The sequence below is a fragment of the Eublepharis macularius genome, chromosome 2 (assembly GCF_028583425.1).
Source record: "Eublepharis macularius isolate TG4126 chromosome 2, MPM_Emac_v1.0, whole genome shotgun sequence".
Classification (NCBI taxonomy): Eukaryota; Metazoa; Chordata; class Lepidosauria; order Squamata; family Eublepharidae; genus Eublepharis; species Eublepharis macularius.
Genome location: NC_072791.1, coordinates 131,516,136 through 131,543,297, shown reverse-complemented (window position 1 = coordinate 131,543,297; position 27,162 = coordinate 131,516,136). Strand labels below are relative to the sequence as shown.

The window sequence follows — 27,162 nt, the reverse complement described above, 5'->3', positions numbered from 1 at the left end:
CTTCTGCTCTATAAATACAGCACACACTATAAAAAGGTGATGATGTGATATCTTGAACTTTGTACTTTTCACATACAAAGAACTTGATCTGAAGGAAGACAAACATCTTATTTGTTTCATTAAGGGTCATATTTGGGAGCTTCTATATATGAACCAGCCCTGTTGCCTCATCTCCATTAAAAGGGATCCTATGGGAAGGCACTCCCTGCCTTCTTCCTTCAGCCCCTCCCCCACCCCAGTCCTCTCTCCACAAGCCCAGAGAGATCCACGCTACTGCTAGCACTAGCTTCTGAGGCCCCCACTGTTCCCAAGCTTGTCTTTTTTCACCACTCTCATCCCTGTTACAGAAATAGACATTTAGCTTTCACTTTCAAAGAGGCTGGCATTTATTTGAAGCCTAGGCAGATCACTGAATTTCTGCCACCTGTGCCACACCTGTGAATATCCTGTTGGGCTCTCTGGAGGGATAAGACTGCAGTGTGAATTTCCTTCAGATGGTTGCTTTCTTTCCCACACTGAGTACACGGACTTTCAAAACCTGTGGAGAAACGAGGAGACAGTATGATTTCATCAGTTTGGTGTAGCGGTTAAGAGTGGTGGGTCTCTAATCTGGAGAACCAGGTTTGATTCTCCACTCCTCCACTTGAAGCCAGCTGGGTGACCGTGGATGAGTCACAGCTCTCTGGAACTCTCTCAGCACCACCCACCACACAGGGTGATTGTTGTGGAGATAATAATAACACACTTTGTAAATCGCTCTGAGTGGGTGTTAAGTTGTCCTGAAGGGTGGTATATAAATCATACATGGCAAGAGGAAATGGGTAGTGTATAGATAAAAGTAAAAGTAAAGGTAGTCCCCTGTGTAAACGCCGAGTCATTACTAACCCATGGGGGGACATCGCATCACGGTGTTAGATAACACCTCAATACAGCCAAGAAAGCCTAAAGTCATTTTTAATACAGCAGATTTTACAGATGTGTTCAAGGACAAGATTCACTTCTGTGTTATGTTTTTCTTATAAAGGAGCCCCCACACTTGTAAAACCCTGACAAAATTGACACACACATCACCTCTGCCAAACAAACACAGGAACACGTATTTTGAATTCCTTAGGAATCCAGACATTTGACAAGGGCAATTTAGAATGGAAACACTGCAAGGAAAAAGACCAGGTATTTCCTGCCCCATCCAACATACATTCCTCTTTCAAGGTGGTTTTTCAAAATGGTATGAAGGTTCCAATAGATGTATTGGCCCTCAAGGCATAGATAGTTCCTGAAAGTCATCTAATTAATGGCCATCAACTTACTATGAAAGCAAGTACTGTAGGCAAAATTATGTCTAATGGATTTAGTGGAGAGATAGTGAGGCACCATCTTGTCCTTCACTATTTTTTAAAATGTTCACTCATTTATGATCTCAAGAACTGTTTGGTTTTAATCATGAAGTTCCCATCCAAGAAGTGAGGTGTGCTGTATTTAGCACACCCTAAGCACTGACTATCCTGACTTGGGTATCGCAGGTGAGCCTGATCTTGTCAGATCTCAGAAGCTAAGCATGGTCAACCTTGGTTAGTAATTAGATGAGAGACCTCCACCGAAGACCAGGTTTGCAGAGGCAGGCAATGGCAAACCACCACTATTAGTCTCTTGCCATGAAAACCTTGCCAGAGATCAACATAAATCAGCTATAATTTGAGGGCACTCTCCCACCACCCACCACTGACTAGCATAAAAAGTTTCCTTATATTTCAAATACTATCTGGGCTATTATTAACAGTTAGACTTGCATATGTTTTAAGCTTAGCGATGTATTTTGCTCTGTATACCTAGAGATACTAACTACATTCATCGAAAAGAGTCCAGTAGCACCTTTAAGACTAACCAACTTTACTATAGCATAAGCTGTCGAGAATTCACAGTTCATTTATCATTTGGAGCCATGGGGAGGAAGAATTGATGGGGTTTTTGAATTATCTCAACAACATCCACCTGAACATACAATTCACAATGGAGAAAGAAATCAAGGGAAAACTCCCATTCCTGGATACCTTGGTCATCCGCAAAGCAAACTTTCAGTTAGGTCACAGGGTCTACAGGAAACCAACTCACACTGATCGGTACTTACACAAAAACTCCAATCACCACCCCCGACAGAAAAGAGGCATAATGAAAACATTAGTGGATCGTGCAAGACGGATATGTGAGCCGCACTTTCTCAATGAGGAAATTAATCATCTAAACCACGCACTTCAGGCAAATGGCTACTCCAGAAATGAAATCCGAAGAGCAATCAAACCCAGGATGAATCAAACAACCAAGGAAAAACAGTCTCCTACAGGAAAAGTGTTTTTGCCATATATCAAAGGAATTACTGATCAGATGGGAAAGCTTATGAAAAAGCATAACCTTCAAGCAGTATTCAGACCCACCCGAAAAATACAACAGATGCTACGATCAGCAAAAGACAGTAGAGACCCCCTCACCTCTGCAGGAGTATACTGTATACCCTGCAGCTGTGGACAAGTTTACATCGGGACCACAAAGCGTAGCATCCAGACAAGAATAAAAGAACATGAAAGACACTGCAGACTTGGACAACCGGAAAAATCAGCAGTGGCTGAACATAGCCTAACTCAAACAGGGCACAGTATCTTATTCCAGGACACCAAAATACTGGACAACACTTCCAACTACTTTGTCAGACTGCACAGGGAAGCCATTGAAATTCACAAGCATAAGCAAAACTTCAACAGGAAAGAAGAAACCCTAAGAATGAACAGAGCATGGTTTCCAGTTCTGAAAAACACCAGGCTAACAAAACATTCTATCCCCGACAATAGCCCTGCAGAGAAGATTAGCACATCAAGTACCAATCCATATGCAAAAGAACCTCCTCAGGAGACAGTGAAGCCTCCCGCCATTAGCATTCCACACCCTGGGAAACTCTTACAGGATGACTCAGCTCAACCCCACCCCTCCTGAGTAGATACAAATGACCTACATCTTTTCCACACTGTGATCCTGAGAGATCTCTGTCTTTTGGTGCTACACCTCTGAAGATGCCAGCCACAGCTGCTGGCGAAACGTCAGGAACTACAATGCCAAGACCACGGCAATACAGCCCGGAAAACCCACAACAGCCATCGTTCTCCAGCCATGAAAGCCTTCGACAATACATCGACAATACAATCACAGTTCTCTTCGTCAGATGCGTGGAGGGTAAGAAGAAACTGGTCAGATATATAGGTGGAGAGGGGAGGGGGGAGTAGACGCAATCAGTAGCTTCTGATAATGGGATCAGTTGGCTTCTGATAATGAAATCAGTTACTTCTGATAATGAGATAACCATTCATAATGGCTTCTCACTTACAACCATGAATCGGCTAGCAGAGTCACCAGCACAGGTACCATACCCTGCAACAGACCCAGATGCCAGCTCTGCCCTCATATCCAGGGCTTTTTTTCAGCTGGAACACAGTGGAACGGAGTTCCGGAACCTCTCAAAAATGGTCACATGGCTAGTGGCCCCGCCCCCTGATCTCCAGACAGAGGAGAGTTTAGATTGCCCTCCATGCTGCTGGATCAGCACGGAGGGCAATCTAAACTCCCCTCTGCCTGGAGATCAGGCGGCGGGGCCACCAGACATGTGACCATTTTCTCCAAGGACAACCCACTGAGTTCCACCACCTCTTTTCCCAGAAAAAAAGCCCTGCTCATATCTACCCAGGAAATACAATTACAGGACCCAATGGCGTCAACTACACTATCTCTGGTTCTTACAGCTGCTCATCGTCGAACGTGATATATGCCCTCATGTGCCAACAATGTCCACCTGCTCTGTACATTGGACAAACCAGCCAACCTCTGCGCAAAAGAATAAATGGACACAAATCTGACATTAAAAATGGCAACATCCAGAAATCAGTGGGAGAACACCTCAATGTACCAGGACATTCCATAAAGCGACTTAAAGGTCACTGTAGTTCAACAGAAACCTTTCAAAAACAGAATCGAATGGGAAGCTGCTGAATTGGAATTCATATGTAAATTTGATTCAGTCAGGCTTGGATTGAATAGAGATTATGAATGGTTATCTCATTATCAGAAGTAACTGATTTCATTATCAGAAGCCAACTTATCCCATTATCAGAAGCTACTGATTGCATCTACTCCCCCCTCCCCTCTCCACCTATATATCTGATCAGTTTCTTCTTACCCTCCACGCATCTGACGAAGAGAACTGTGATTCTCGACAGCTTATGCTACAGTAAAGTTGGTTAGTCTTAAAGGTGCTACTGGACTCTTTTTGATTTTGCTACTACAGACTAACACGGCTAACTCCTCTGGATCTATAACTTCATTCAGATATTACAATAGAAAGCATGGTTTGATCACATCCTGGTTAGTTGTCTGAATGCAGATAGCACACTGAAGTGGGTAATGTTTGTTGTCTCCAAGTCAGCATTTAAATCTAGGGTTTTCATCTAGTTTGCTAACACCAATATTTATCAATTGTGGTTTGTGGTGAAATCTAAATTCACAAACCACAATTTGTTGAATAGCATCTCTGCAACCAGGCTGCCACAAATGGTGATGCTATTCAACAAACTGCAGTTTGTGAATGTAGGAAATGTTAATATGATTTATCAAAGAATAAAGTTCAAAATACCATCATCATCTGACAGTTCCTGCACAGATTCTGGTGTAGAACAGCTGCTTTCTGTGTTCTGGCTGTTGTTGGACGGTTGATCACTGGCTTTACGCCTCCTACAATCGTTTGCAGACCTCTGAACAAAAGGTAAGACAGACAAACACATTTGATGCACCAATTTTACAGTATAATGGGAGCGGTCAAAGGGCGTTATCTAAACATACAATATCTAACTAGATTTCAGTGGGAGAAGAGGGAGCCCATGGGCATGGTCTATGCTGAAATCCTCAAATCCCTATTTGTAAATAATCTCACTGTTTTCAATGGAATAAATTGATGATATTCTGAAATTTTTGGAAATTTGTAATGTAAGATTTCAGGAGGGGTTTTTGCCATTATTCCCTCCAGTAGTGAAATGGATGGCCTGATGAAGCTAATAGAGGAGAAAAATGGAATAAATTGATGATATTCTGAAATTTTTGGAAATTTGTAACGTAAGATTTCAGGAGGGGTTTTTGCCATTATTCCCTCCAGTAGTGAAATGGATGGCCTGATGAAGCTAATAGAGGAGAAAAATGGGTCTACCACAAAGGGTAGCATTTCTATATATAAAGAGAGGAACTTTTAGATAAGCGGAAAAATATTAGTTTGTATGTCTACCAATAGGAAATCCAAGAACTATGCATGCATTCTGCCCTCATGTTTCAATTGAGGCCTCTTAAGTATATCTCTGTCTTGAGTTATTGATATCAATTACCAATAAATAATTTGAATAAGTTTTTGCAAGAAATACATATTTTCATTTCATAACTACAATATTATAAGTATAGTACTAAATTTAATAATGAGAATAATTTTCTCTTTTTTCCTTCCTTTCTTTTTTAGCACTATTCCAACTTGATCCTACATTAACTAATTATGGTAATATTATTGCTAGGGGTGTGCAAGCCAAAAATTTTCGGCTAAAGCCGAAAGCAGAAAGCCGAAAGAGGATTCTCTTTCATATAAGCCGAAAGCCGAAACGGCCAGCCGTTTCGGCTTTCGGCTTACTTTCGGCTTTTTCAATGGGAAAATGCCTCCGGCGTCTTTCCGGACGTCTGGGGGAGGCATTTTCCCACCGAATCAGCCCAAAATTGGTGGGGACCTTCCTCTAAACACTCTCTACAAACTCCCCAAGGTTCAGACCGATTGAACTTTGGGGGGCCATGTTATGGCCCCCCAAAGCAGGTCCCCCTATCCTCCCATAAGGAAGCGAAGGAGCAGCATATTGTTAGCATGCTGCTGCTCATCTTCTTCATTATTTCCTATGGGGAAAAATGAAGAAGCAGGCTTCCTTTGCCAGGGGTGGCATTTTGCATGCAAAATGCCCCCTCACCCTCAGGGGCCCTTCTCCCACCCTTCCTCCCACCCCCCACCAAGGCTCAGCCTGCTCCCACTTGGGGGGCCATTTCATGGCCTCCCCAAGTAGGTGCTCTGCTCTCATCTCTACCACTGACAGCTGGGGGAGGCTTGTCTTGCCAGGGGTGGCATTTTGCATGCAAAATGCCCCCCAGCCCTCTGGGACCCTTCTCCCACCCTTCCTCCAACCCCCCACCAAGGCTCAGACTGCTCCCACTTGGGGGGGCCATTTCATGGCCTCCCCAAGTAGGTCCTCTCAGCCCCTAAAGTCCACCCCTTACAGCCCCACACAAACCCAATTCCCCCCCAGCTGCCACACACAGACCCAAATCCCCACATTAGCCCCTCACAGACCCAAATCCACCCCCACCTGCCCCACACCCATAACCCCAGGAACAGGCTGGCAAAGGCCAGCCCTCTCCCTTTGTTCCCTATGCTGGGAACTTCTAAACTCTCTTTCCCTGGGCAATTCTGCACAGCCCAGGGGTGCCACAATGGTGGGCACACTTCTGAGTGCCAGCTGGTCCCTGTGAAAGAGCACCTGAACCACAGACACCCTCCCTCAAATTCCCCCACCACCTACAGAGATGGCTGGCCAGCCAGCCCCATTGTTCCCTATGATGGGAACCAACTGCACAACAAAGAATAAAACAAGAACAACACAAAATAAAGTTTTTAAAAAATTATTTTTTCCCTTCCAAAGTACAAGTAGGCAAAGCATTATGACACATTACACCAGCAGTCCCCCACAAAGAAAAATAACACAACTCACTTAACATCAGAGAATCACAAAGCACGATTCCTGTCAAAAACACTTTATTTCTTGAACAGCTTTAGGTTACACAGCAGGGGGGAACACCAAAGGGCATGGCAGCACTATCTTACACAAAAATAACACAACTCACTTAACATCAGAGAATCACAAAGCACGATTCCTGTCAAAAACACTTTATTTCTTGAACAGCTTTAGGTTACACAGCAGGGGGGAACATCAAAGGGCATGGCAGCACTATCTTACACAAAAATAACACAACTCACTTAACATCAGAGAATCACAAAAACACAATTCCTGGCAAAAACACTTTATTTCTTGAACAGCTTTAGGTTACACAGTAGGAGGGCACAACAGGGCATGATAGCAATGTACTACAAAAAATAATACAATCCACTTCACCGTTTTTGACAGCAATTGTGTTTGTGTGATTCTCTGATGTGAAGTGAGTTGTGTTATTTTTGTGTAGTACACTGCTTTCCTGCTCTGTTGTGCCTTCCTACTGTGTAGGGAACAAAGGGAGAGGGCTGGCCTTTGCCAGCCTGTTCCTGGGGTTATGGGTGTGGGGCAGGTGGGGGTGGATTTGGGTCTGTGAGGGGCTAATATGGGGATTTGGGTCTGTGTGTGGCAGCTGGGGGGGAATTGGGTTTGTGTGGGGCTGTAGGGGGTGGACTTTGGGGGCTGAGAGCACCTACTTGGGGAGGCCATGAAATGGCCCCCCCAAGTGGGAGCAGTCTGAGCCTTGGTGGGGGGTGGGAGGAAGGGTGGGAGAAGGGCCCCAGAGGGCTGGGGGGCATTTTGCATGCAAAATGCCACCCCTGGCAAGACAAGCCTCCCCCAGCTGTCAGTGGTAGAGATGAGAGCACCTACTTGGTGAGGCCATGAAATGGCCCCCCCAAGTGGGAGCAGTCTGAGCCTTGGTGGGGGGTGGGAGAAGGGTCCCAGAGGGTTGGGGGGCATTTTGCATGCAAAATGCCACCCCTGGCAAGACAAGCCTCCCCCAGCTGTCAGTGGTAGAGAATGAGATTAGAGCACCTACTTGGGGAGGCCATGAAATGCCCCCCCCAAGTGGGAGCAGGCTGAGCCTTGGTGGGGGGTGGGAGGAGGGGTGGGAGAAGGGCCCCTGAGGGTGAGGGGGCATTTTGCATGCAAAATGCCACCCCTGGCAAAGGAAGCCTGCTTCTTCATTTTTCCCCATAGGAAATAATGAAGAAGATGAGCAGCAGCATGCTAACAATATGCTGCTCCTTCGCTTTCTTATGGGAGGATAGGGGGACCTGCTTTGGGGGGCCATAACATGGCCCCCAAAGTCCAATCGGTCTGAAACTTGGGGGGTTTGTAGAGAGGGGTTAGAGGAAGGTCCCCACCAATTTTGGGCTGATTCGGTGGGAAAATGCCTCCCCCAGACGTCCGGGAAGACGCCGGAGGCATTTTCCCATTGAAAAAGCCGAAAGCCGAAACGTTTCGGCTTTTTTTCTTTCGGCTAGCCGAAACGTTTCGGCTTAGCCCGAAACGTTTCAGCTAACCTGAAAGAAGCCGAAACACTTTTGTTTCGGCTTTCTTTCGGCTTTCAGAAAGCCGAAATGCACATCCCTAATTATTGCATTGTCTCGAGCTAATGTGTAATAACTATGCTTGACCACTGAAGAAGGCCATAGATGTCCGGATGTCTCCTGTCATACTCTACAAGGTCCTATGTATTGCTTGTACTCTGCAAGGCCAGTGTACTGTTTGATTCTGTTTGACCTGATATTAGAAGCTGAAGCTGCCTGGAATGTGCCTGTTGTTCTCTGCCTGAAAGGTGACAGACTGCTATTATCATTGTGGTTTCCCTTTCGCCTAGGAGCTGGGCCTCATGGCCTTGAAGTGTCTAACACATCTTCTGTGCTTTGTCCTGCTGCTCATCTATTGAACTTAGCTAGCTGTTCCCTGAAGGGAGCGGGGACTCTGGGGATTAGGCTGGGCTTAGAATCCTATATATGTTATGTGCTTGCAGTGTAACACCATTCCTGGCAAGGAATGTAATAGGGAATGATACTAGTAGCTTATCAATAAAATTGCTTTAACTCATGCAGTTCCTGGACTCATGCAGTGAATTCATTGAGAGTTACTTGGCAGAACCTTACAATAAGGCTGAAACATGTTTGGTTATGGTCGCATAAGGTCTTTGTTTGAGATTTCCATATGATTTTAATCAGGATTGAGGCTAAATTTAGGCCTGTAATTGCTTTTAATTTATAATAAGTACATGCATTTTTGTGTATTTATATATGTTTATGACTTACATCCATCAATTTTCATACTGGGCCCTTTAATTTGGATTTATTTAACCTTATTTATTTAACTTTCTTTTGGGTTAAGTTTTCTCCTCCCCCCTTTTTCTTTTCCATCACTTCCCATTCAACCAGAAGCGACAGCAGCACATTGCCAGTGATGCTCTAGGATTTGGGCAGAATTCTATGTTTAACCCACAAAGGTTTGCCCAAATACTAGAGCACCCCGGCAATGTGCTGCCATCACTTTTGTAGAATGGCAAGTGACATCAGTGGGTTGCCGGTGACTTCATTACATCACTGGTGACTATGGAAGGTATTCCACCCAGGCTTGGTGGAAGATATCCCACTCAGGCTCTGGTCTCTCACTGCTGCTCAGTGGAGGAACAGGATCAAAATGGGGGGGAGGGGGGAGGATCACCATGGGTGCTGCAACATTACTTCCAGTCATATAACTGGAAGTGATGTCCTGATATTGGGTGGCACTCTAGGAACCCTCAAAATGTCTATGATAAAAAACATAGAGACTTGGGAAATTCCTACAGCATCATACTATGTTGTGACATCATGATGTTGTGTGATGCCATAGTATTTGCCCCCTGCCATGCTATCAGGGGTTGCTAACCACCCACATCAGTGCAGTGAAATCGATTAATGCCCCTCACTATGGTCCAGTGCTCATATTCAGGGTTTCTTCCCCGATCTAAACCAGCACAGAAAAGGGAGTTAACAACCGAACTTGAGCTCTGTAGAGCAAGAAAGTAAAGGCTCCAGAGTGGACAGTGTGGAAAGATTTTATCCCACAGTCCAACTTTTTATCACAAATAACAGTTTAGACCCTCCCCCCTTTGTCTAATGCTATGTGGTAGAAAACTTGTGCTGCAGAGGCTGGTGACTCATTTCACACATGGACACAGGGTGTCAGCCTTAAGTTGGTGATGCACTAGAAAGCTGTGGCTAAAAACCTTTCAAATAGGTGTAGTTCCTTACTGCTGGTTGGTGGCACACACTGTAAACTTGGTGCTACAAGGGCACTAGACCCATGTTTTTACAGATAAAATATAACAAGAATGAAGGACCATGACTTGTCCTAAGCTACCTCTGAAGTCCGGTGGCCTAAAGTTTTTTCACTGGTCCATCAGCTGATTAACCATAGAGATCTGAAGAGGAGAAAATTTCCCAAGACAGGCTACACGAAAGATTAGAGACAGAAATCCTGTGGGATTTTTTAAATGTCCACTTCACAGAACATTTGTATTGAGTGAAACCACATTTTCCAAAACCTGGCTCAAAACATGCTTATACTGAACTGACTGTATGAACCTGCGCATCAGCTGTGACTTTGCATACTGCCGTTCAGCAAGCAGTATGCAGAAGGATGATGCATCTGTTCAAATCCAATGGAATGCAAAAGCACAGAGAGAAAAGTGGACTTCCTAGCTGAATGCTGGTTACCTTGTGTCGTGCAACTTGGTTGCTGATGCACATGTTTTTGTGAGTTGACATTCTATTGGATAAGTGCCTCTGCATGGTTTGAAGTATTCCATCTTTTTCATACTGGGCAATATCATTCAAAGGGTCCCAGGGCCTTAAACTTTAAAAAGAAAAAAAAAACATTGAAACCCACACATTTATTAGAAGCAATTAATACTAAAAGTACCAATTCATTTTGCCAGTGTGTGTGGCAAACAGGAATGTACTTGCACAATTTGCTCCACTTCTGCCCTACCAAAATGCTTCAAACCATTATACACAGTCTCTCTACACGATACTTCTTATTCGAGGATGCTCAAGTGAAGGGGGATGCATGTTAGCCAGGTGTAGTTTAAAAGCCGAAGGCTCTGTCAATTTCCCCTCTCCACAGGCTGGTAGTTTGAAAAGGCAGAGCGGGATCACTCTTCAAAGGGTTTGTTAATTTCCTCTAATGAACAAACCCTCTGAGGAGCATCTCTGCCTGCTGTCATTTTAAACTATCCTCTTGTAGTGAGGGAAAATTGACAAAGCCTTCCAGTCTGTCTTTTTAAACTACATGTCCCAGCTAACATTGTGTCTCCCTTCACTTAAGCATCCTCATGTAAGAAATATCATGTACAGAGACTCACAGGACCATGTAACACATATACACACACCCGAAAATACATGAATTTAACAGATTGACATCCTACTACTATTTGTTATTTCACCTTCACAATTACCCTGACAGGCAGGTCATTATTATAGCTATTTCACACACAGGGAACTGAAACTGCTAGGTACTGGACTTGCCCTAAATCACATAAATGAATTTGACCTGCAGTTTTCTGTATCCAAACAAACCTGCATACTGTGAACAAGATTTGCACAGCTTCATGTCTAGTTCTGTAACAGGCAGTATTCAATTATTAATAATTTTTTCCTTCCAGTTGGTCTCTGCCTCAGCAAAAGAGCAGACAGTATCAAGAGCAGCTCTGCCTGGTATTGTGGCACAGTAGTTTAACTCTACTCTAGGGAGAGGACAGAGTTGTGAGGACTGTTTCTGGTGATGATGAGCCCTTGTTTGCTTGGGAAAGGACAGGCTGGTATAGTAGGTGGAATCCTGTGTGTGAGAGGATCCAACCTGATGGCTGGTCTGTGAAAGCCTGTTTGTGACATCATCACGCATCACGCAGGCTGGTGCGTGTGTGCGCCCGGGTGCCCGGACCGCTGGCCAGTCGCAGGTGCCAAAAACCCTGGCACCGCTGCTGACCATAAGAACATCTAGCAACCAAGGAGAAGGTTTTATTTCAAAACAAACCTAGTTTCCCAATATTACAGAAAGCTGTGTGGGTTCCCTCAGTCGGAAGAAAAGTCCTATCATGCCATTTATAAGTGTGATGGTATAACCGAGTACGTAACAGTTTCTCTAAATTCCCATCTTTCATTTTAAAAAAGCAAATCTTTTGCCCATTTTGTTGCAGAGATAGATTACTCCCTTTGTATCTCCACAACAAAAAGGTGCAAAAGACTTTATTTTTTAAAAAATGAGAGCAGGGAATTCAAAGAATTTGTTACACATAGTGCTAGAATGTTATCCAGTTGATGATTAAAACAAAAAGCCCTCCCCGCCTCTGAAATGGCCACTGCAGGGATGGTAACTGCCATGTGGGCATGATTGGAAAATCCCAACTTTCCTGCCCACATAGCAACAATCCAGGCTTTACTGCGATGTTTCCCAAAACTCGGGTGCAAAGCAGGTTCGGAAAAGATCAGCGGGAAACCCTTCAAGGTGCAGAAATGCATGCACCATGATGCTATGGAGCAACAGGAAAAAAACCAATTCCCAACAACACTGAGCCTGGGTAAATAAACTGAGCAGAAATGGCCTGAGTGTATGGAACTGATGTGCCCAAAATATTCCCACACATTGCAGTCACCACGTACTACAATTACGCACTCCTCATATTTGTAGTGCCATTCATTTGTGGTAGGATCATGCCAGAAGAGTAAGGGTTTCCACTCGGTTCCATTCTCTTTCCGTTCCCGTGCTGCATTCCTCTGCTCTTCTTCTAAAACAAACTTCTCTTGAGTTGCCTTGTGTTGGTCTTCTTTGCCTATTGCACTTGTTACATGTTGCCAAAGTCTAGAGACAAACAGAATCCAACATAAGACCTTGGAATAAAGACAGTCTCTGGCTTCTAAATTGCATAGCTACGCTCTCCTGTAATGAAGGGCCAAACCAGATGTGGAGCTCTTAAAGGAGTCAGATCTGGGCACAACTGGGCACAAAATCAAGGACATTTTGGCCCCTTCCCTTGTGCCATGATCCCAGTCTGAAATGAACCCTGCAATGTTTTAAAGATTAGCTCCCTGAAGCTGCTGTGTGGCTGTGGGAAAGCATGTTGTTTTAAAACATCCCTTTATTTTAGCCCTAAGCTTGTTGAAGCTGATTGCCAGCCCAATGAGACAACATTCTGGCCATCTATTAACCACATAAACACTGGTCAGAGCTGTTTACTAATTTCCAGACACACATCAACTCCTCCATCAAGTTCTGAAAGAAAAGAAGGAAGCCCAGAAGAGTTGAACTGAACCTTTCAAGGTGGAGAGGGGGGTGATCTGGCATATAACAACAGGTCTGTGATGTCCTATTCCTACTGAATTGCTCTGTAAAGACAGGAAGGGGAAGCCTCCAGATACGCAGCTGAGTTAGCAGAATCTCTCTCACCTCCTTGACCCTCTTAAAGGCTCTGCTTAGCTTACCTTTCAGATTCAAATTCAGTTTGCTCTTCAAACAGCACAATATGACGCTTCAACCTCTGCTTTCGGACTTCACTGGTTGGGTTCCAGAAAGTTTCTGTGCAGCCATTTTTCAGTTCGTTTATATATACTTCTCCATCCTGAAAAGAAAAAAGCGCTACGATTTAGAGCTGGCATAAAACATCATAGGCACGTTTGCCAGGGCTCAGCAAGTTGTACGGAATGAAGTCCTCCCATAGTCTTCTGATATGCCATTTCATCCCTCCCTCCTTTTCTCCCTTACCTTTGTTGTCTCCATCTCTGATAAATTTTAGAGTGCAAGCTCCTTGGTCCAGTGACTTCTCTTTTGTGTCTATATTATTCAGTATGGTGCCATTTACTTTAGAATCTATGCAATAAGTTTTGTAGTAGCATCAGCAGCAATGTTGTATAGCAATCCTTTTACACTGAGTACTGCCCCAAAGCCAATTCATGAAATGCTTGAAAGCAGCAAATGTTAGTTAGATTTATCAAATAAGGATAGACAAAAAGGACAGATTCAACAGCTGTAAACCCCACGGGACTTCTCACCCAGATACCAGCCTAGATTCTTCCACTCTGTGGTAAGAATAGGATACAGTGCACAAGGAAAGAGAGTTATTGTCAGCACTGGATTCTCCCTTTAGGTTCCTCATAGCTTTAGTGAGAAGTTGCAGTTCAGTTTCCGGATGAGAAAAGCACTTTGGGGCTGAAAACCAAAAGATCATTCTGTAACTTCAATTCAGCATTTGGAGACCTAAAGGATCCAAAGTTGGAACTTCTCCTTTTTTGAACTTGCCTTTTCCTAGCCTTTGCCATGGGTAACTCACAGTACAACAGAGCCATTGAGGGAGCAGGAAAAGTGCCAATGCAGAAAGGGCAAACAGGCATTCCTAGCTCAGTATTTTTTACCATTCCGTCAATGCTCCAAATCCCTGCCCACTGTCAGTTAATTTGGGAAACCAGCTACTAATTAATCTCCATTGCTTGAAAGCTGAGTAGGCAATTGTTTGGTTTCTGTGTCTCACCTCCCACAGAAACCATGCAAGCAAAATTTACCAGAAGGGCAATTTACACAGCAGGACATGGAGAACACATGTTGAAGCAAAAGCTAATATTCTGCCATGATGTAGGCCAAAGTGTAAGTTTTTCCTATTATACCCAATTAACCAGTTAACTTTTGCATCTTTCATTCACCACTTGTTTGTATCATCACTGACTTCCTAGGCACTCAGGACAGTGTGCAAGGGATCCCACATTAACCAGGGAGCTCCCTAAGCCCACCCAGCACTGACATGGGATCTGCATATTCCCTCACACAATCCCAGCGCTGCAGCCACTATATTGGCTCTAGCTGCCACTTATTTATTGGACTTTAAAAGTTTGCATGCCACCTTTCCCATTCAGAATGAGGCAGCTTACAAATATGCTGAAAAGACAAAGTGGCTCATGTGGAACCATAATACAAAAAATTCAATATACAACTACAAGCTCCAAAGAGAGAAGCAATATATTGCTCTCCCTATCAAAAATAATCAGTTCATTCTCAATTTAAGACATATATCTATCAGGAGAAGACCAACATAACACCTAATGAATAAATTACCATCTTTATATTTGTCAAGCATATCCAGATTGTTCCAGTTTCACAGTCTGGGTATGACATGCCAGCAATTTTGCCTGTCACAGTCTAGATATTTGTAACACTCCAGCCAATCCTGTTTTCACTCTTTCTTCTACAGAGCAGATAGGTATACACATAAGACATGGAGCCCTTACAACTAGTTTCCCTTTGGTAGTGCAAGAGTCTCCCAAGGAAAGCATATTTATCTTTCTCCAGAACATGTAGTTTGTTGTCATCATCAAATGGGAATAAGAAGAGCTGTCCTCCGAATGTGCCTATTCTGATAACTGCTCACTCTACTCCAGAGATTTCAGTTCAGTAGAAAGATGCTTGATGGCCTCAGTATTTTTTGTTCCATGCTTTAGTTCATCTGTGTGACTGAAATCAAACTAATGACAATGGCACCTTCTTGTTGTCCCTTATGTAGTAGGTCACAGACTGCTGCAGCCCATCTGTAGGCTCTTCTAGTTGCAGCTCCCTCTTTATGGAACAGCCTCTCTGATCACAGTAGCAAGATCTGCTCATTGCTGGCCTTTAGGAAAGGTTGGAAGTTGACCAGTTTGGAAGGGTTTGGGGGAATCACAGAGGGTTGTGATTTTAATGACCAGTCTTTTGTATTATTGTACAAGCTTTAACTATGTTTTGTTGTATTAAATCCAAGAAAGTTGTCACCCACCTTGAGTCTCAGACTTCTGGGACAAAAGTAAGCTTATAAATATGTAAAATAAATGTATAGATCAGATAAACAAATATGGTATAAGAATGTGAGCAAGCAGTGGCAAACAGGGTGGCACAACGTCAGAGGAAACAGCGCTACTTATTTTATAGGTTTTACCTCGGAACAACTTGTTTTAAACCTGGTCCATTTCAAACTGCAGGAAAGTTAAAAAGAGAACTATTCCAATCAGCCACATCTTCTCTCCTCCAAAACACACAGTCATTTTTAAAACTATCAGCAAAGAAGTTTAAGATTTCTTACCCAGTGTCCATCAAGGCTCGCCAGCACTTCTTCTCCCAATTTAATCTTCCCCAAAATTTGATTAATGCTTGTGCTGCCACCGAAGAAAGGCTGTTGGGAAGAGAGGAGACAGAAAATACTTGTCAGCCTAGGGGGAAAAAACTGGAGGCTAAGCAAGAACACGGATGCAGGAATGAAACTGATTGTCTGGATTTCCACAACAAGCCTCCTCCCCACCATCTTCCTAAGTCAAAATGCACCCCCCACCACCACCACCACGAGACTTACGCAATCTTATGCTCCTTTCAGAGCCACTGTTAAGGCATCTTTATTGGACGAGTTCTATGGGGTGTTTCAGGCTCTCATTTTAGTGACTCCCCTTGCAACATTTACCTACAATGCATATTATTATTTTAGACACTGAGGCTACTTGCAGGGGCACCCTTTGTAACTTTAGCTGCTGTATGATGAGCAGACCCTGAGAATTTAAAAGAAGTGGAATTGGAAGCTTGGGAACAAGTTCAAAATACAAGAGAGTCTGTTACCTTTAATTTGAATTCCAGTTCTGCTCGGTGACTGCTTTTCTCACAGTCAATGGTAACCTTTCCTCCAAGCTCCATTGTCATGGTACCATACAGTATTCCTAAAACAAGAGGAAAGCCACAGCTACTCACAGACCATCATTAAGGTCACGATACATGTCATAAAATAGCAACAGCATTCTGATTTTTAATTTATTTGGTTACATAATCATCATCATGCTGGCATTACCAGCATATTCTACAACATTTTAAAATAATCCTATTTTTCCCTTCATAGATTTAGACAGACATATAATATTAAACAGCACCCACAGTAGGAGGCTGTTGCGTATCAATCAGTAGACCAAGTGAATTCAGGTCTAATGCTACCACCCTCCCTCCCCTCTCTTCCAACACTGCAAGTGAACTGCGACCATTTTGGCTCCCTGTTGCTCAGAGGGCTGATTATTTGGTACCGTTTTAGTCCTTTCTTTTTCCACAGTATTGTGCACAGTATCAAACTGAAAAATACAGAGTATAGCACTGATCTGAATCAGATGACGAGGCATGGAACAGTTTTTGAAAAAGTAGCAAAAGGAAGTGGACATCAGAATGGCTGCTAGGTTTCCAGGGTAGATAAAAATCAGTGATTTTTTTAAAAAAAAATTAAAAACCAGATTTTAAAAATTTAAATCAGATTTTGTTTGATTAAATGATTTTTGAAGAGAAATCTAACTAAAGATAATTTTATATTTAAATATATTATATCCCAAAGGCTTTTCATCATGAAATAAGTATTCATTTTAAATTATGTAGTATGCGACTATATATTCATACAATTTTAAAATAATTTTGTAAATGAATTCCATGAATTCATTCCTTAGGGCTCCAGTCATGCTCTCCCAGAGGTTTCTGCATGATTAATTTTCGAGCTAGAAGATACCATCACAGATGCTTGGTTTTGCAGTTTTCAAAACTGTGAAAACATGCTTCTTAACAACAAAAATATTTTAAAATATAGAATTGAGAAAGAGACCTCAATCCTATTGTTCCTCTGCAAATCTATGTATACAGAATCAACCCAATACCTGATAACTGCTAATTTTCAAGAAGTCCATAGGATTGCCCGGTCCTCCAGACTTGAAAGCAGTGGATGGGGAGTTGTGGGGGGCGCCAAGGGGATTTAACTTGTGCAAACTCTGGAGCACTTCCTCATCACACTGGGAATGTCATTCCCAGTATGATGCGGAAGTAACGGGTTGCACACAGGGCTGATTTGATAAACATAGGCCCCAAACACTAGACTGAGGGCTGATTTTGATCAATTTAGCTTCATAGATGACACGTCTCGTCTGCATCGTGCTGGGAATGACATCATTCTCAGCACTACAAGAAAGGGGTCTGGAGCATGAGGGAGCAGGCTGTAGGGGTTTTAGGTATGTTCCCATGCCTCCCCCCCCCACTGGCCAGGTAAGAGGTGGTGAGGAGTATAGCCTGGAGGTGCCCCCCACTAGAGATGGGCACGAATTGAATTACAACCCAAAAAAATGCATGAACCGGGCCGGTTTGTGGTTTGTGAATCAGTGGTTTGCGGAAGCTTGTTTCCATGAACTTCCATGAACTAGTCTAATGGTTCATTTGGGTCGTATTAAAGGGGCAATTTAAATGGCCATTTCCCCAGGGAAATAGCCATATAAACTTTTCCTGCCACTTCCTGCCACATTCCCACTTTTCCTGCCACTTCCTGCCACACTCCCACCACCCCCCAGCCGCAGCCCCACACTTACCTTGCCCAACCACCCTGCGGGCCTGCGGCATCCTTCCCCTCTTCTCACAAGGAGCGAGAAGGCTGTTTTTTGCCTCTTCCACTGCCACATGGGCCCACAGGGTGGTGGTGGAGGCTGAAAATGGCCTTCCCACCCCTCAAAAGGCTGCAGCAGTGGGGGGGGGATTCCCCCCTGTCTGCCAGCTGATAGTTTAAAGGGACATGCCCCTTGCAAGGCAGGAAAGGGCCTTTTAAACTGCCAAATGCTCCTTTCCCTGCTGCTGCTAAGCGGCCGGAAAGGGGCAATTAAACCCCACGAACCACAAAATGGTTCGTGGACTTGCCCCAGTTCATGATTCCTGGTTCGTGAAAACCCATGAACCACGAGTGTCATGGTTCGGTTTTTTTGTGATTCGTGCCCATCTCTACCCCCCACCAGGGATTGGTAACTCTAAATGAATAGAAGATTGTTTGGGGTGAAATAGATCTGGATAAGGAAGAAGTGTAAGAACTAAGTGTAAGGAGGGAGGAGCAAGCAGTCCAAATGAAAGTGAAAGTTTTTGAGCAGAATACTCCAGCAGTCTTGAGGTCTTTGTGAACACAGCCTGAGATTTATCATATTATTCTCTCCCTTGAAAAGAAAACCTTGAACAGCAGCAGGCTGTAAAAGAGACCCAGTTTGGAAATATTTTTGTTTAACCACATTAGTTAACAAACATGGATGATTAAGCAAATATAAGAATATATATGCTTAATAAAGTTACTACTTTAGTTAAATAAAACAATTTAAATGGTTATTGTCATTGTTAATTATTATTTTTCTCCTTCCAATAAAGTACAGCACAAAAGTTGTCCAAATACGAATGATCAATCTATTAAACTGGAGATAGTTCATCGCACAATGATTTCATAATTATCTATTTCAAATAGTAAATAACCAAACAATCATTAGTTTTCTGATATAACTATAAAACTAACCTAAGAAGTTATTGTTCTAAAAATGAAATCTTCATCTGGGTTGCAAATATTAAGGGTATAAGAACCAGCAAGAAGGAGCCCTTACGTAGAAAACCACGATTTAAATCAAGTCTTACTGACTACTGATTTAAATTGTGATTTGATTTAAATTAAATTCATCCAGTTGGTTTTCCTTCCCCCATCACATTTATTTCTCTGTTTCCTGAGCAGAAGGCAAGGTGCATAAAAAGATAATCCAGTACCTCCTGTGAGTACTGACACAATTCCTCCTTTGGCCCCACCTCCTCTTCCAGCATAAACTGGAGCTGGCCTGAGAGGGGGAACGGAAAAGAGGCTCATGCACAGCTCCCACCTGGAGCCTTGGGAGCACCTCTCAACATAATTCTATCATATCCTTTTCTCCTCAGTTTATGAAGCTCATAAAGTTTCTTTTTAGGGCAAGAGGGATAACAACAACAACAGTGTGCTTATATACCACTCCTCTAGACAGATTAGTGCCCCAGTCAGAGCAGTGAACAAGGACAGCTGCTATTATTATCATTCCCACAATACAACTGGGAAACTGGGGCTGAGAGGAGTGGCTTACCCAAGGCCACCTGCTGAGCTCATAATCAAACCTCAAGAGACTGCTGGCCCTACCCTCTGCTGGGTGAGGCTTGAACTGTATTAGGCTCCAATTAAATCAAAAGGGTTTTCGGCTAACCATTAGGAAAAACTTCCTAACAGTTAGAGTAGTCCTTCAGTGGAACAGGCTTCCTCGGGAGATGATGGGCTCTCCTTCTTCGGAGGTTTTTAAGCAGAGGCCAGATGGCCATCTAACAGTAATGCTGATTCTGTGAACCTAGGCAGATCATGAGACGGAGGGCAGGAAGCATTACATCAGTGCTTAGTTCTCGTGGCCCCTTCTTACACGCCCAGGGTAATGCCGATCACCATTTTGGGGTCAGGAAACAATTTTCTCCAGGCCAGTTTGTCTGGGGATCCGGGAGGTTTCTTTGCCAACTTCTGGGCATGGAGCAAGGGTCACTGTGTGTGGGGGTGGGGGGGTGGGGGTGGGAGGTAGTTGTGAATTTCTTGCAATGTGCAGGGCGTCAGACTATATGACCCTGGAGGTCCCAATTCTATGCTACAGCAGCTCTTGGCCTCTGATATATGTTGAATGGCCCTCTTTAGGGCCATTGCTCTGCAATTGCTCTGCAGTATTAGCAGCCATGAGACATTAAAACTAGAAGAGGGGCATATAAGCACACAGAGATGACAATTTTCTTAGTTTGGATATGACTCTTTCATGGTTTTTAAAGATGACCAATGTTAAATGTTCTTGTTGGGGACTTGCAGATCTGTTTTGTCACAGACCCCTCATTTCCAATGCATTTGCTGCTATGAATATGATAAAGAGGGATTAAGTTCTGTTTAAGTAGCAGGGCTGTCCTAAAGGGGACCATGTTGCAAATCTTGTCCCATACCAGTTAAGGGAGTTTAAAGTTGCTTCTGATAATCATTCATGCCCCACACTAGTTAAGCGCTTATAGTCCTTCTCACTGTGTGGCTGATGTGTAAGTCTCTTATTCCAATAACAGGGTTAGTGTTGGCACAATTTCAACTACCCAAATCTGTTTGTGGTGGTTGATAATTCAGAAACAATTAGGCATGGACAGAGGCACAGGACTGAGCAAGGGAAGGGAAGGGGTGAATAAGCCTCATGTTTCTGACTCAACATGCAAAAGATTGGACTCTGCAGCTTAAGATAAGCTTTCCTGAAATCTGGCTCTTTCTAAAATGAATTTAAGTTTAGAATTTCAAGCAGAACAGAACAAATCTATTGGTCTGTAATAATGCTGGAAAAAAGTAACTGTGCTGATTTTACTTCTGTGTAAAAATGCTTAAGATTGGGCTCTGCAGCTTAAGATAAGCTTTACCCATTTTAATATAATCAGGCTCTTGTGCAGTTTTTAGATCAGTCATTTGTAGATGGATGCTAGAATCTATATGAGCTAAGGTTTTTACTTCTACAGGCAGGATGCCCAAGGGAGGGGTGCAGTGGGCAATTGCTACAAACTCCACCCGCGGGTGACCATTTTGTAACTAGCTCTGGATTATTAAAAAAAGGAAATCCTGAAGTCTGGCCACCTCGGTTGTTGCTGATAGGGACTCCTGTGTTTGCTTTTGAATGGCTCTTTGGGAGAAAAGAACCCCCACCCTAAGGAAAGATACAAAACTGATGATTCGCCACCCGCTTCCTCTTCCCCAAACTCCAGCAGCATCTCACCTTTGCAGTGGGCATATGGCATAGTAATAACATACTCCTCTCCACTGCTTAGAAAAGTAAGCTTGGCTTGCCCATCCAATAGTGCTGAAAGTGAATTACCTGCAAGGATACAGAAGTACCAATGAATATATAAAGTCTTATTTTAAGCTTACTACAGACTTAACACACATGGTTCCTTCCCTTTTAAAGCATGCATTAGGATAATAAATAAAAGCCAAGTAACTTTTTATTCCCTGAGATCCAGCAATCTGGATATGGAGTATATGGGAACTGCTCCCAATACTCCTTCCCACAGCGAACAAAAATCAATGTGTAATGAGTACTGCTATGGTGGTAGTGGAATGAACTAACAAGTCATAGTCAAATTACAATGAACCCTGCTGGAATTTTTAAGGCATTAGAGCAAGGGTTCACAATATGGTGCCCATAGGCACAATTGTGCCCGCCAACACCTTTTCTGATGCCTGCCAAATGTTTTTAGAAAGTGGGTGGGGCCAGGTGGGGCTTTTGCAAAGAATGGCTTCTGATTGGCTGTGCAGATTTTTAAAAACATTGCTTTGGCAGTAACTGCTTCCACAGCACAAAGATCTTCATTGTGCTTCTGAAGGTAAGCTGTAGCTGATTTGTGGCTGGCTCCGTCTCTTGCAGCAGCCATTTTGTGGCAGCCATTTTGTTACTGCGCCCACCACACTGTGTCAGAAGAATTCCAAATGTGCCCACAGGCTCTAAAAGGTTGAGGATCCCTACATTAGAGACTGGTATATAAAATAAATAATACCTAAAAGTCACAAGAACAATATTGTATCCTTGAGGTCTCTTGGAGCTAGGGAGCTAAAACTTTAACCTAGCTAGAGTAAGAGCATCTAGAACCTAGATCTGTTTGCCAATCATGTTATCTGGGAAGTGGGACACACGGGAAATGCTGTTCTTGAAGGCCTTATCTATAAAACAACAACAAGCAATTTATTCTGCTGCAAAGAAAGGCCCCTCACAACTAGCAACAAGATGCAAGTTTAGCCTCTGTCTGGAGAGAAGATTGAGCTTTGCAGCAGGAGAAAGACAAAAGGATTTCTCCAAGCAACAACAGATGGTTTCTTTACGACTAGAGATTGGCACGAACAGCAATACGAACAAAAAAAGCCACGAACATCCCAATCTGCTGTTTGCAAACAAGCTGTTTGTGAGGCCCCATTCTAAACAAACAGGTAGTCGTTGCAAGCCTCGTTGTTGCTGTTCCTCAAGCCAGAGAGGCTGGCACCTGCAATCAAATACCTTGGCAACTTAGGCAGGGATTATCTGAACTCTGAACTCTTGCTGTTGCCCTGGAAACCCCAATGTAAGCCCAATTTAGCTTGATAGGCAGGTCTTCCTTTCAAGTGTGGAGCTCCAAATTTGTTACAACAAGGGAGCAAAGAGCAGGGGGAGGGGGGCTCCCAGCTCTGACTTTGCAGACAGTGGAGACGGAGAGGGAGAGTTGCTGTTGGCATTTTGATGAGAGTGCATTGGAGCTTGAATTTTCTTTGTGTGTGGTAGGATAGGGATCTACCCCTTCAAGTTCCAGGGCTGCTGCCAGGCTCTGGGCCAAGCTATTTATTATTATTATTATTATCATCATCATCATCATCATCATCATCATTATTATTATTATTATTATTATTATTATTATTATTTAATTCAATTTATACCCCACCCTCCCCACAGATGGGCTCAGGGCAGCTAACAACATTAAAAATACATTAAAATCACAAAAACATAAAATCAATAACAATTTTTTTAAAAATCATTAAAATAGTCCAGGAGCAGGCTATTTAAACAAATATTAGGAGTCCGTATATGGGCATAGCAGATGGCCGAGGGCAGCCCCAGAAGAAGTGGTGGTCTTAGATGGAAGAAGGAGGACACCCGTTGGCACTGTCGAAGGCTCGGCAGAACATCTCTGTTTTACAGGCCCTACGAAACTGTAACAGGGCCCGCAGGGCCCGGATCTCCAGTGGGAGAGCGTTCCACCAGGCCACGGCCAGGACAGAAAAATTCCTGGCCCTGGTTGAGGCCAGACGGATGTCCTTTGGGCTGGGGACCACCAGGAGTTGCTTGTCTGCAGAGTGCAACACCCTGCAGGGGACGTAATGGAAGAGGCGGTCCCACAGGTATGCAGATCCCAGTCCATGAAGGGCTTTGAACACCAACGTTAACACCTTGAACTGGATCCAGAACTCCACTGGGAGCCAGTGCAGCTGGCACAGCACAGGATGAATGTGCGCTTGGATTGGCGTTCTGGTAAGGACGCGTGCCGCTGCATCCTGGACCAGCTGTAATTTCTGGGTCAGGCCCCAGGGCAGCCCAGCACAGAGTGAGTTGCAGTAGTCTAGCCTGGAGGTGACCGTTGCATGGATTACTGTGGCCAAGTCCTGCGGTGAAAGATAAGGCGCCAGTTGCCTGGCCTGTCGAAGATGAAAAAAGGTAGACCTGGCAACGGTCGTGACCCGGGCCTCCATTGCAAGTGTGGCATCTAAGGTCAAACCCAGGCTCCTTACCGTCGGCAAAGGTTTCAATAATACCCCGTCGAGGACTGGGAAACGGGTCCCCAGCTCAATTGCCCCACGACCCAGACACAGAACCTCCGTCTTCAGGGGATTTAATTTCAGGCGACTCTGATGTAACCATACCATGACAGCCTCAAGACCACTGGCCAAGGAATCCAGAGTGAGGTCAGACTGGCTGTCCATCAGCAAATAGAGCTGAGTGTCATCCACATACTGGTGACAACCCAGCCCAGAGCTGTGGGCTAAGCGGGCGAGGGGGTGCATATAGATGTTAAATAGCATCAGGGAAAGAATCGCCCCCTGAGGGATGCCGCATACCAAAGAATGGCGAGCGGACATCTGTTCCCCAAGTGCCACCCTCTGTCCCTGATTGCAAAGGAAGGAGTTCAGCCATTGCAAGGCTGTTCCATGAATCCCCACATCTGTAAGGCAGTGGGTCAGAAGATTATGATCGACCATGTCGAACACTGCTGTAAGATCTAAAAGTATCAGCAGTGCCAACCCGCCCCGGTCCAGGTGTCACCGCAGATCATCTGTGAAGGCGACCAGAGCCATCTCTGTACCATAGCCAGGCCTGAAGCCAGACTGGAATGGATCCAGGATAGAGGCATACCTGTAGCTGTTCTGCTACCGCCCTCTCAATTACCTTACCCAGGAACGGAAGATTCAAAATTGGGCGGTAATTGGCTGGATCACAGGATCCAGTGATGGTTTCTTTAATAAGGGCCGTACCACTGCCTCCTTCAGTGAGTCTGGAAAAAACCAGAACTCAGAGAAAGATTAATGATGTCAGCTAATGGTGCCTGAAGCCCATCACCGCCAGTTTTCACCAGCCATGATGGGCACGGGTCCAGTGGGCATGTGGTAGGTTTCACAGCATGCAGGACCCTGCCTACCTCCTCCTGGGAGAGTGGCCTGAATTGATTTAATATCAACCCTGAGGATGACCAAGGGGCCTCCAGTACACATACTGCATCAACTGTGGTGGACAGATCCCGGCGGAGTGACAAGATCTTATCCGCAAAATAGTCTCCAAAAGCCTCACAGCTTATTACCGAATTTACATTTTTATTTGTCCCATGTGTGAGGGACGTTAAAGACCGAATCACTCTGTAAAATTGTGCTGGGCGAGAACTAGCGGATGCAATGGAAACTGCATAGTAGTCTCTCTTTGTAGTTTTCACTGCCATCTCATAGGCCTTCATAAACGTCCTATAAGATGTTCTTGTCACTTTGTCATGGAGTCGCCGCCACACTCGCTCTAGCTGTCTCAGCTCCCATTTCATTTGTTGTAGCTCATCAGTATACCAAGGAGCTACTGTAGTTTGGGGGCGGAGAGGGCGATGGGGAGCGATCTCGTCGATAGCTTCAGAGAGACGGACATTCCAGTCCTCTATCAGCTCATCCAATGAGCCACCAAGGGGTATTAGATCCCACAGAGCATTCTGGAATTCAATTGGATCCATTTGACTCCACAGGCGAGCATAAATCAGCTCGTCGCCCAAGCAGGGGGTGGTGGTCATGGTGCCCAGACAAGCCCTCAGGACGAGGTGGTCTGACCATGGCACTGCTATAGGTTCATCCAGATCCACCTGTATTATTGTGGTGGATAATAAATCCACCAATTTATTATTTGTACCTTTCCTGCTGCCTGCTCAGGTAAGGTTTCTGGGAGTGGTGCGATAGGGATCTACCCCTTCAGGTTCTAGAGCTGCTGTCAGGTCCTGGGGACAAGCTATTATTTATTATTGGTACCTTTCCTGGTGCTTGCTCAGGTCAGGTTTCTGGGAGTGGTGCGGTAGGGATCTACCCCTTCAGGTTCTAGAGCTGCTGCCAGGCTCTGGGGACAAGCTATTATTTATTATTGGTACCTTTCCTGGTGCTTGCTCAGGTCAGGTTTCTGGGAGTGGTGCGGTAGGGATCTACCCCTTCAAGTTCCAGGGCTGCTGCCAGGCTCTGGGGCCAAGCTATTATTTATTATTGGTACCTTTCCTGGGGCCTGCTCAGGTCAGGCTTCTGGGAGTAGTGCACTAGGGATCTTAACTTGGATGATGGCTGGAGGAGAGCCTGCTGGCCCCCATGAACAGCCAACCACGAACATGTTCATGAACAGGGCCATGTCCGTGGTTGTTCATGAGTCCCTGTTCAAGGATGGCAATGAACAATGAACATCATGTTCGTTTTTTTTTCTGTTTGTGACTTTTCCCTTGTTCAGAGTGAACCATTCTGAAAATGCAAAGACCACGGTCAGAAAAATGTGCTGTGGGAAGGGCATTCTCAAATGCCACCCCCCCCCCCCGGCCACTACTCTTAAAATGTTGTCTATCTTTGACCTACAGTGATGTTTCAGGATGTTCCATTGAAGCTTATTTTGTTTTTGCTTCAGCCTACAGAAGCAAAGGCAGGGTTAGAAATACACCAAATGAAGGAGTCTCTTCCCCACATTTCTTTGAATGGCCCTTACCATAAAACTTGGATTTGGCTAGAATGCTGCCAGTAATACAGAACCCATCCTTCCGGTTACTGACATGAAAGGCTGACACAGGAGGGTGATGAGAAACCTGAAAGGGAGGAAAGGGAGCTAAATCTCCATGCAGATATTTCTCATATGACATAAGCTCAAATCTTCCATTTCTTTTCTTGATGCATACAGAAACTCTGATTTACCTGTTCTGCTATGTAAAATGTGTGACTGTTTGTCTGTGGGTGAAACCAACAGCAACGAAAGGTCTCTCCCAAAATGGGATTGTATGGCTTTTTAATTCCCTGCAACAGAGAAAAATTAATCAGACCTGCAATATGACATGCACATTTGGACCACATAGTTTATCATCTTGATCAAGAAAGAAACATCAGGGTGAAGAAGTAGGTTTCTTCAAGTATAACAGATGACGGAAATATGTATCCACATCAGGATGTCTCTCTCAACCCCCTCGAATGGTCTGGGTGCATTTTTGATACCCAGTGGGGATATAAACCTCTATCCAAGTCTCCCAATTCCCGTGTGTGACCAGAGTGGGATTGTGGCCTACGCTTAACAACATGGAATCCATGTGTCATTCTTAGAGTTGCCAAGTTCTAGGTAGTAGCTGGAGATCTCCCAGAATTACAACTGATCACTAAGCGACAGAGATCAATTCCCCTCGAGAAAATGGCTGCTTTGGAGGGTGTACT

General features: G+C 44.3%; 1 protein-coding gene across 1 annotated transcript in view; it reads right to left on the bottom strand.

Moving 5' to 3' along the window:
• OSBPL5 (oxysterol binding protein like 5) overlaps window positions 1-27,162 on the bottom strand; it is a 173,134-nt gene that overhangs the window by 2,361 nt on the left and 143,611 nt on the right. The window contains exons 12-21 of the mRNA XM_054972130.1: window positions 26,656-26,754; window positions 26,453-26,549; window positions 21,446-21,544; window positions 16,458-16,555; window positions 15,934-16,023; window positions 13,316-13,452; window positions 12,510-12,695; window positions 10,553-10,691; window positions 4,673-4,790; window positions 436-538 (exon numbers count right to left, since the gene is read on the bottom strand). Of these exons, the coding sequence (XP_054828105.1) occupies window positions 436-538; window positions 4,673-4,790; window positions 10,553-10,691; window positions 12,510-12,695; window positions 13,316-13,452; window positions 15,934-16,023; window positions 16,458-16,555; window positions 21,446-21,544; window positions 26,453-26,549; window positions 26,656-26,754 (1,166 nt within the window). The remainder of the gene's footprint in view (window positions 1-435; window positions 539-4,672; window positions 4,791-10,552; window positions 10,692-12,509; window positions 12,696-13,315; window positions 13,453-15,933; window positions 16,024-16,457; window positions 16,556-21,445; window positions 21,545-26,452; window positions 26,550-26,655; window positions 26,755-27,162) is intronic.